The sequence below is a fragment of the Protomyctophum parallelum genome, assembly GCF_964188405.1.
Source record: "Protomyctophum parallelum genome assembly, chromosome: 17".
Classification (NCBI taxonomy): Eukaryota; Metazoa; Chordata; class Actinopteri; order Myctophiformes; family Myctophidae; genus Protomyctophum; species Protomyctophum parallelum.
The window spans coordinates 4,287,137-4,298,533 of NC_139719.1; the positions used below are offsets into that span (position 1 = coordinate 4,287,137).

Genomic DNA, 11,397 nt, shown 5'->3' on the forward strand with positions numbered 1-11,397 from the left:
GGCCATCTTGAAAAATGGCCGCCATTTTGGAATTTGCGTTGGCTCGGTTGAAAAAGTTAAAGAGGTGACCCAGAGGCATGTTCATGCCAAATTTCACGCTTGTATCCACGAGTGAAAGGTTCTCTCACAATATGGCTGTTAGCCGCTGTACTAGAGGTGCCACTTTCACAACTCACATGGCGCACTGCTTAGTCTAAGGGCCGATTCATACTCCTATTTTAGAGCCGAATAAAAGTCGGTTCGGCGCTACTAGAGCCTACAATTTGACGTCATTTGAGGTTCGGGGGGGCGGGTACCGTCCTAAAGTCGGCTCTTCGGTGCTACTGAAAATTTCTGACGAGCCGAAATCATTTCGGCACTACGAAACAGCGGTAAAATAGGAGTATGAATCGGCCCTAGGCCTACTATCAGCGTGAGATGAGTGTTGAGTCACTCACAACCATTAAACAACAACGTTCTGAAAACACAATAACAAGCCAACCAGTGATGATATTGTTGAGACTTGGCAGCCTGGCTGGCAGGCATTGATGTGTGCACGTTCTGCCAGATTTACTTTGTGGTACAACGGTGTCGACTCGCGTGCCGAAAACAGACGATCCACAAGCTCACGGCGCATCGCCCAACCGTTCTGAACTTAAAGATGGAGTGCCACCATTTTTTTCCACCCTAAAACATGATCATCAGGTATTATTACAATATAAGGGGGAAGAACCTTTTCCAAAAAGTGTACAGTATTTGTTAAAATCATGCTTTTATGTGGACACGCCCACCAGTTCATTAAGTATGCCTGGTTTGCCTGGTGGGTGGTGATGGGTGGTGATCCACCTGAACTGAAGCCGCACCCACAGCTGTAGTTGTATGATACAGGGGGAGGGGTTAGGGGAGGGGCTGATAGTGTGATGTCACTATATTACTGTTTACTTCATTGGCCCGTTTGACTGTCAAGGGTTCAACCTCCAGGAAGAAACCCTAAATACAAAGTTAATACACCATTGCACATAAAAACAACTCCAGGGTGTCTAATGAAGTACTGTCACCTCATAGACACATGAAAAACTGGAAAAATACAAAAAATGTGGCACTCCCATCTTTAAGAATCATGCCACCTTCGACGGGGTGCAACACCGCCTTACGATGCAGCATCTTAACACATCTTTTAAGTTAACTTTATTGGTGAGGCGATTAAATAAAGCAATAAAGCATAATGGGATTTAACTTGTCCTCCTGCGAGGAAGTTTGGTAATCATGCGCTTGCCCTACCGTGTTGTGGAGCTGCATGCTTAGCTGGGCTTCATGGCTATTTGCATTCACCGACGCTGTTGTCACCAATAAATCCAAAAAGCCGACATTTTCGCATATGAGGGGGGTGAAGGAAGGAAGACAGGTTCTCAATCACACGCAATTCACGTGCACAATTGACGTGCAGATTGCGTGCAGATTGCATGCAGTGTGAGAATACAGTATATGGGCTTCAAAATAAAAGCAGTGCGGTTTTATGCATATGGTAATGAAAGTATGTTTTATTTTCTAGTTATCAAGTAATCTTTCACGGGCCGGTCAGAGTCAGCCGGCGGGCCGTAGTATGTGGCCTGCGGGCCGTACAATGCCTTTAGTCCTTCTCAAAGTTACCTAACAGATTGATGCGAGTTCCATTCATCTCTCTAATGCACCTACAAGTGAACTTGTGTCAAACTCACAGATATCCTCCGTCGCCCTTCTTTAGCTCTAACATCTTTCTGCTCCTTATACTGCTTTCTTTTCTTCTCCGTGCAGAGTTTTGTGATTATACTTGCAGAACATTGGTAATATTAATAATAACACAAGACAATTAAAACCGATTCAGATTCGCTGTGGTAATGCAGGCCATGACACTGTCAGATATCAAGTGAGCCTATAGCCATGATTCATGACTCGAGTATTCATACGAGAGTCATGACGAAACTTCACCCTGGTTTTTGCGAACGCTACATTTACAAAGAATTAAAATATATAAACATTCGCATTTCAAATATAAAGTACTCACAAAGTGTCCCACGGGTGTTGGCACTCGGTGTGTTCGATATAGGTACGCTGACCGCCCTGCCAATACAGACTAATAGGCGAGTGCGCTCCCGGTGTGCAACTGTGGATTTCCCAAACGAACCCCGTTTGAAAAAAGTAGCCGGGGAGCTCGGACATAAATGCTTTTTATTAAACAACGCGGGACGCAGCAATTCTAATCGCTGGCGCTGCTACTAACTAACACCCGTGGGACACTTTGTGAGTACTTTATATTTGAAATCTGAATGTTTATATATACGGAAATCTTGTAAATGCAGCGAGCGCAAAAAACAGGGCAAAGTTTCTGCATGACTGTCATGATAATCATCATGGCAGTCATGTTCCAGGGCTAAAGTGAGCCATTCTGAGCGGTGGGATAGATGACTCATGCTGATTAACACAAAAAATGCTGGAAACGTATCCATGCGCTTTATTAATATCGAACGCCGTACGCGCGAAGCGTATGTATACGTTTTATACGTTTTTTTATTGCTTACTGTACATCAACGTCCTATGCTCCAGGACACCGAGGAAAATAACAGCGATCGTCTCCAGGAAGCTCCAATATGTGATCCGGGAGTAAAAAGCCCCTCCCTCCTGAAAAGAGGTCTGTCTGTGGCGAAGACGCTCCCTCCTCCAATGCCTCCATTACACGTATGGGTCTGCACGGCAACGGCATAGACCAACGCAGATGTCAGGGCATCTAAAATGGAGTTACCCATACTCTAGTAGTAGTCTAGTGTCTGTGAATACACTCGATTCCCCCTCCCCTCCTGTTTCTACATGGTTTCTCCCGAGGAATCTTTGTGGGGGGAGTCTGAGTCTCTTCTGCCCGGATCGCATTGCAGTTTGAGTTCCCTGGCCCCAGGCCACACTGCGCCTTGTAATCGCCTTGCACCGCTCTCTCATTCTCGGAAAAAGATATAACGCAGTCGTGTCGATTTGCCCTCTGCCAGTATATAAACCAAGAATAATCTTCAACGATCGCCATTTCATAACGTTTTCAACACGCACACGGCACACGCCATGATCAACTAACTGCCTGGCTACGTCTTCAGTCTTCACCAGCCATCGCTATCCGTTGTGTGGATCGCCATCGCGTCTTCACTTTGTTTGTTTGGGCAAGAAGCACGATCAGCGATGGAAAAGAGCTTTATATCCACGGCAGATAAGTAATGACGTATTATCGAAGGACCGCCATGATCAACTTACTGCCTACGTCTTCGTCAGCCAATGCAGCCATCATCGCTATCCGTTGTGTGATTGTGGATGTAGGCTATATCCACGGTATCGAGAGAGACGCCCGGCTGTGATATAGGTCTTATCACTGCAATTATAATGAATAAAAAGGCTACAATCACACAACGGATAGCGATGGCTGCATTGGCTGGTGACAACGTAGCCTCGGTCCCAGGCAGTTAGTTGATCATGGCGGTCCCTCGATAATACGTCATTACTTATCTGCCGTGGATAAAACTCTTTTCCATCGCTGATCTCTGCTTCTTTGCCCAAACAAAGTGAAGATAGCGTTGTCCAACAAAGCAGCCAGTTATTTGATCATCTCTCTCTCCTGTGCTTCTTTCCTCAAACATGTCCAGACATGTCAACCTCAACCACTAAACTCACCGATCCAGTAACGCATCTCACCGTTATACTATCGTTCTGAAGGCAGATATAAAAATAAACATAAATAAATTATTGTCATATACATACTACACACTGAATGAAAGCCCTAATTGTCTACTTTTAGGAGGAAAACAAATACATAATATTGATCCCATGTACAGTTTGTCAGTAGGATATTGAATGCAGTTGTTCAGGTCCAACTATTATTCACAAAATAAGGCCTATAGCGACATGTACATATTATATACCGTATGAAACAGAAGACCCTCTGCTTTCATAATAAAAAAACTAATACTGTAATAATAATAAAAATCACACCCCTGTGAAGTGAGCATTTCCTCATGAAGTTATCATAGCGAGTTATAAAGGTTTAAAGTCACAGAGATTGACAGGCAGATATAAACATAAATAAATTATTATCATATACATACTACACACTGAATGAAAGCCCTGAATGTCTACTTTTAGGAGGAAAACAAATATACAAATATAGTTTGTCAGTAATTGGCTATTGAATGCAGCTTGCGCCCACCAGAGAGGATTTCAGAAAATGCATGGACCAGAAGAACTATTATTCACAAAATAAGGCCTATAGCGAAATGTACATACTATATACCGTATGAAACAGAAGACTCTCTGCTTTCATAAGAAAAATACTTCTACTGTAATAATAATGAAAATCACACCCCTGTGAAGTGAGCAGTGCAATGTTGCGCAACATTGCAACATTTTCAAAAGAGCAGCGTGCTGCGAAAAGCAGGTGTTAGAAAAAGGTCAATATCTCCAGAATGGAAGATGGTAGAATCATAATTTTTTTTTTAAATTGAAGTGGACTAGTTTGGCTTCCTTTTGATTTATGCGGTGTGATTCTCGCTATAAGAGGCCCCTCGCTGTGGGCCCCGAAAAAGTTCAGAAGTCCCAATGTTAATCGCTCAGCACCACCAAGCCTGAGCAAATAGAAAACTCTAGCAATCAATGTGTTAAGCGTTGCACAATTCATGCGTATACAGTACACTGGTTGTTCGTGCATGTGGTCATGTGCAAATTGCACATTATCCATTGCACAGTGCAATGGATAATTTTCAAGCCTCAAAGAACTACGCTGAAGTATGCAAAAAGAGGTCACCTTTATGGGTATTAATTTAGACTAATAGCCACCCTATCAACATACATCCTGTGTTTAGTATGTTAATGGACATAAAGGTGTTTGATCATATTTTGTATTAGTTTCCATCACTTGATAGAGGCAGGACATGTATTTATTGTTTAAGTCCCTAATGACCATGATGCATATGGTTTACATTTTTCTTACTATACCTCAATGAAGAGTTATTCATCTATCCGAACGCAAAAGGTTTATTTAATTACGGTAGCATATCTGTTCTAATGTTCTATTCTGTTCTATGACCATACGGTACATAGCATGGCACAATTGAAATAATCTCTGGAGCTTTGACAGATATGTGCAATTATGTTTTTGTCTAGAAACTTTGTCAATGAAGATGGCAATCAGTCAATCAATCATTGATCCATTCATTTATTTTATTACCAATAATATGCCACTTGTTATGAGGAAAGCCACATTAACTGTTTGCAGAGAAGATCCCATATTGATTATGTGGAGTGTGGATCAGTTACATGCTATAGGCTTACAGGACGTCAAGTGAAATTGATATTGAACAGCTCTACATCATATAATCGTGCAAAACACTGCAAAAGATGAGTATTCTCAATCAATTTTGTCAGGTTGAAAATAATGAGTTGTATGACCTTCAACAAGTGCACTATGATCTTTAACAAGTGCACTTGTGTTCAATTCAAGTAGGCCTAATGCATCCTATCCTTACAAAGGGAAGGACATATTAGAATTATGACCTGAGATCAGATTTAAAAATGATCTTCTAAATTCTGACAGTCATTCTTCGATTTTTCAAAAATAGCAGACCTAGATGAGCTTTTAGATCTGATAACATAATGCTAACACCAAAAGGGGTTCCCACCCAAAATGGGGTAATCTCTTGATGCAAATTCGGTTACCTTTATTTCTGTTACTTTTGTCAAGTCTAGTGTTAGTGACCCTATAGACAACAACTATTTTCATACAATAAATACTTACATTTTATAATAGGTCGCATGCAAAGCCTTGAACTCCACTGAACTACCACTTTTGTCCATGATTAAATTCAAGCAGTTATTCACATTCAGATGACTGTATTTATCCCATGAAGGCCAATTCACCTGCAGCCCATCCAGTCAACACATAACGCTAGGAAGGCATTATGCATACCAGACACAACAGATCAACATACCAAATGTAGGTCAACACAAGGAAACAAAGAGCGGCAGCCATCACATCAAGGGAAAAAAAGATGAAAACAACAACAGCATTGACATCTTGTTATACTTCATATATAAATAACAATTTAATAACAATATTCAACCAAAGTCACATTATAACACTGGCCTCAGGGCATTACAGTAGGTTAACTGCTCAGAACATGGTCAGGCTATTACAAATTACAGATTATTACTGTATACAGTGAATTTACTGCACAGAACATGGGCAGGTTATTATTGTATATTACAGTGCATACACTGTAAAAGACATTAGGTTATTACAATACAATGAATTCGTTGAACAGAACATACAGTATGTATGGTAAGGTTTGGTAATAAGCACAAGTTTCCATGTGCTACTGTATTCCGTTTTTGATTAGTCTACTTTCTAGCTTCTGGAGAATGTTTCCATAATGCAATGTTTGAGATGTTGCAGACAGTATCATTACATGATTCATATTGTTATGATTACTTTGAATGGGGCTTCTGCTGTAATACTCGTTATACTGTTTGTATTCGGCTATGAATGTGTTTACTTGTTCATGTGGAACCCACTACCCAGTCAAGCGTAGTTGTTAACCTGGTAGCAAACAGTCAACTATAAACTCAACAAACCTTGTGTATATTGAAGGCAGAGCACAGATAAAAAAACAGACTTAATTGAGCTACATGGAGCACGCGCACGCACGCACACACACACTCTGAAGGCATTTCATGTGACGTGTTGGTTGGTGTGTCACAGTCCATGCACTAGTCCATACAATGCCAAAAAATGAAACTGCAGATAACCTATTGGAGCAGAGGCGTGAACTTTGTCAACAGACAACAAAATCCTTTTTTAGTTTTTACCTACCTACAGTTTATGATTTACCTATGCTATTTCTTTTTATTTTACAAATACCATATACGGTGACTAGATATGACCTGGAGCTTTCTATACTTGTGAAAGCTGCTAAAATAGACATCCACAACATGTGCAAAAGAGAACAGCAATTGTTGCTGACAATTTGTTGATTGGTCATCTAAAGCCCAAACCACATCAGTTGCACCTCCTTTCAACTAGTCTCATTAGTCGCAACTCCTTGCAACAAAACAGTTTTAAGGTCAACCACATCAATGCATCTCCTTGCAGATCCTTGCAATCACCAACTTCAGCCAATCAGGAGAGAGTACCTATTTATCAACTTCAAGTTTATTGTGTTCCAGTTCCAGTTTTGTTTGCTCACTTGTTTTTGTGTCATCAGTTTAAATTTCACTTGTTTATCCCGTATGAGTACATCCTCCGGATTGTGTAAAATTGGTATGCTGACCTGAAAATGCATTTTGTGTTTACTAAAAAGCTGGCGAGACAGGGAGACCCCGTTATTGAACAAAAACTCTATAGCAGGGGTCTTCAATGTTTTTTTGGGCCAAGGACTCCCAAGCTGAGAAAGAGATGAAGCAGGGACCCCCATAACATATTAGAGAAACCCCATAACTAGAGAAACGGCTGGATGGCACTTACACCCGTCTTCTAATGAGAGCGCAAAATCTCACTTGGAAGAGCCGCCCATCGACTTCTCTAATATACGGCAACATTCCCCGTGTTTCTTCACTAATCCGATCCAGAAGAACACAGTTTGCTGGCCACTGCTACAGAGCTGATCATGAGGTTATATCTTCCCGTCTTCAAAGCAGACCAGAGGTAGAAAACTGTCGTTCCCTGATGTCATCGCTAGGGACACGTGCATCAGTAAGCAGGAACTGGGGATGGCAATGAAGGACCGGGGTATTGTCTGGCGTGGCATTGTGAAATCCATGAATCCGACAGCTGTCGAAAGATTATGACGATAACATCATTTGAGTTGCAGATGAAACTTTCTCATAGATTTCCGTAGAAACAAGTTTCCTTCACTTGCTGTCTGGAACTACTCAGGCCACTGTCCATGGTGCTGAAGTATATTTGACTGCATTGGCTTAGGGATTCAAACTATAGATATTCCTGGTCAAATATTACTCTTCAGTCTCCACTACTTAAGTAAAATTTTCTCTGTCAAAATGTACATTAAATGTCATTTTAAAACCCTGCTTTTGCATGTGAATGTTATACCAGTAGTACTCTAAGATTATGTCCATTTGGTTTGAAGTAAATATTCCTACTTCAAGTACACTAACTAAACTGGACTAAAATAGACAAAGGACGAAGAGTATTTCGGCATCAAAAACCTCAGACGATCAGATGAAGGAGCACGCAGAGAGATGAGCTGAAGTGTAGCGTTGTATTTATTGCAATAACCGAGACAGAGACAGCAGAGAGCTTCCCCGTGGACCAGGCTTGGCCCACGGGAGCAGCACACGGACAGCCTAACCACCTCTCGTGGCTAGGCCTGCTATAAGACCCCCCTCACATTCTATTTTCAGATGCTTATATGAGTCTCACATCAAACATTGGTGTCCCTGGGAGGACAGACAGTACTTTTACATACAAATGACATTGAGATGCATATAGAGTGACGTCTTGAGACTTAATCAAGTGACCTGTTGGTTTAAACAATAGAATGCTAATTCCTGTCGCACCCAGCCAGCCAGGCTACTTACTATCTATGCATGATGGCTCCAGCTAGATTTTACAGACTCCCACATTGACTTAGCACTATACTATTCTATACCATTTGGTAATAGAATGACAAATTATTGAGTCCATATACGACAGGTTGTCATTCCTTCAACAGTTTTCAAGCCCTGGATGACAGATGAGAGATGTCCCGATACTGTATCGGAATCGGCCCTTATTTGGTCATATCGGGTCATATCGGTATTGGTGAATATGCCAGTCTAACCACCGATCCGACACAGGGGTAAGGGGTTGACACTATGCCAGGTAAATAAAATGTCGGGGCATGTGGAGTTTGCTTTCAAGTTGTCCCAACTGCAAGTGCACATATGAGTGAGGAGTCTGCTATAAACACAACACGAGATATATAGCTATAGATAGCTATAAACACTATTCTTAGTCGGTGGACTTCAAAATAAGATATTTTTTATTTTTTTATTATTATTCTCTGGTATCAATATTCGGTATCGGCTAACACAGAAATTATGGTATCGGGATCGGATCGGGAATGGGAAAAAAATCGGGACATCACTAATCAAAATACTGTATACTGTATATCCCATTACAATTAGGCTTCTTGGGCTCTTAAACTTGATTAACACCACACACGTGACTACAAACACACACAAGCCTGACCTCACACACAAACATGCCCAGCCATCCAACTGAGTCACTTGTTCATTTGACAAAAGATAAATCAGCCAGTCAGAGATGGAGTGGCTGCACACACAGTTCCCCCCCGACACTCATCATTTACTCTGATAAATCCTGTGTGTGTGTGTGTGTGTGTGTGTGTGTGTTCCTGCACTCAATACAAGCCTGTGAGAATCTATTTGTCTCCTTACCACCCCTGTGTGTGTGTGTGTGTGTGTGTGTGTGTGTGTGTGTGTGTGTGTGTGTGTGTGTGTGTGTGTGTGTGTGTGTGTGTGTGTGTGTGTGTGTGTGTGTGTGTGTGTGTGTGGCTGTGAGAGAGTGCTTGCTAAAAAGCTAGTCAGGCTTTGGATAATAAGGCTGTTTTAATGCAACAAGGGCCAGAGAAGTAGGGGGTGGTGGGAGAGAAATGGAGAAATGAAGATGGGGAGAGGGGGAAATGAGATAAAAATAATAGAGGTGTGGAAGACAGGATGGCGATAAAGATGACAGCAAATTGCAAGGTTTGTCACAACTATAAATACAGTAGTGTGTCTGTGTGTGTGTGTGTGTGTGTGTGTGTGTGTGTGTGTGTGTGTGTGTGTGTGTGTGCGTGCGTGCATATGTGCGTGTGTGCATACAGTACCTGCGTGCGTGCATATGTGCGTGCGTGCATATGTGCGTGCTTGCATATGTGCGTGCATGCATATGTGCGTGCGTGCATATGTGCGTGCGTGCGTGCATATGTGCGTGTGTGCATACAGTACCTGCGTGCGTGCATATGTGCGTGCGTGCATATGTGCGTGCTTGCATATGTGCGTGCATGCATATGTGCGTGCGTGCATATGTGCGTGCGTGCGTGCATATGTGCATGCGTGCATATGTGCGTGCGTGCGTGCATATGTGCATGCGTGCATATGTGCGTGCGTGCATATGTGCGTGCGTGCGTGCATATGTGCGTGCGTGCATATGTGTGTGCGTAGGGTGGGTGGCACCAAAAGTCAAATCATTAAACGAATACTGTGGCTGAGCGGAGATGTTAAATGAAAGTGTTCTTATATAAAATTCTATTATCGTCTTCATTAGAGAAGACCATTATCTTTGTACAGAGGTTCTGATGTTATAATGACGTTTTTGTTCTTTAATCAAACCCCAATCTGCTCTACCAATTCATCATTGATTTTACCTATAAAAAAGTTCAAGTTGCCCGTGGTGGTGTTGTCTGTGTGCCTGGATTCTGCCCCGGATATGGACAAACATCCATATATGGAGATCTCTGATATCAATGCAAATCGGCATTGTAAGGCAACGGAAAATGTGCCCGACGTCAGCCAATTCAGCGCTGTTAGGCGACCACTGAGCTTTATAAGAACTGGAGGCATAGAAGATAGATACGCAACATCGTTACACAAAAAAGAAGTAAGAACGTACCCAACATTTATAGTGACACAGGATCCCTAAAATCAGCTAAAATGGCAGCTTGCAGTAGTCCTAATAAGTCCGTTTTGTTTGCGTGCTTGGGGAATATTTGCAGATCCCCCATCGCAGAGGCAGTCTTCAGAAAGATGGCAAAGGATGCTGACGTTGAGGATAAGTGGAGGATAGACAGCGCTGGTACCTCCACCTATGCCATAGGCAACCCTCCAGACCACCGCGCCCGAGTCTGCATGAAGAGCCACGGCGTGCCCATGACGCACGTGGCCAGGCAGGTGACTAAGGACGACTTCATCAGCTTTGACTACGTCCTGTGCATGGACCAGAGCAACCTGACCAACCTGAAAAACATGGCCAACTCTGTGAATAACTGCAGGGCAAAGATGGAGCTCCTCGGTACATATGACCCTCAGAACCAGTTGATCATCCAAGACCCATATTATGGAGAGGACGAAGACTTTGAGCAGGTGTACGAACAGTGCATGAGATGCTGCAAAGGATTTCTGGAGAAGAATAACTAACTGGCACAGTGATCCGCTCTGTCTGGCTGTGTTGGAATGACGCCGGAAATGTATTGAATAAAAACATTTCATATGTCACAGTAGCATTTCTAATCAATGCCGAAAACAAACAAGTGCCGTTTTTATTTGGTGAGGGTGTGAATCTTTTCTCACCCGGGGTCAAGAGAAGAAGAATATGTCAGCGAGAGTATCACCTGTGATGAAGGAGAAGGCTGG

General features: G+C 42.4%; 1 protein-coding gene across 1 annotated transcript; it reads left to right on the forward strand.

The window, feature by feature from the left end:
* Nucleotides 1–10,698: 10,698 nt before the first annotated feature.
* Nucleotides 10,699–11,181, forward strand: LOC310874553 (low molecular weight phosphotyrosine protein phosphatase-like; the record flags this gene model as incomplete). The annotated part of the gene is made up of 1 exon (XM_083787411.1): nucleotides 10,699–11,181. One exon carries the CDS (start codon nucleotides 10,699–10,701, stop codon nucleotides 11,179–11,181), a length of 483 nt encoding a protein of 160 aa, XP_083643537.1.
* Nucleotides 11,182–11,397: the final 216 nt, after the last annotated feature.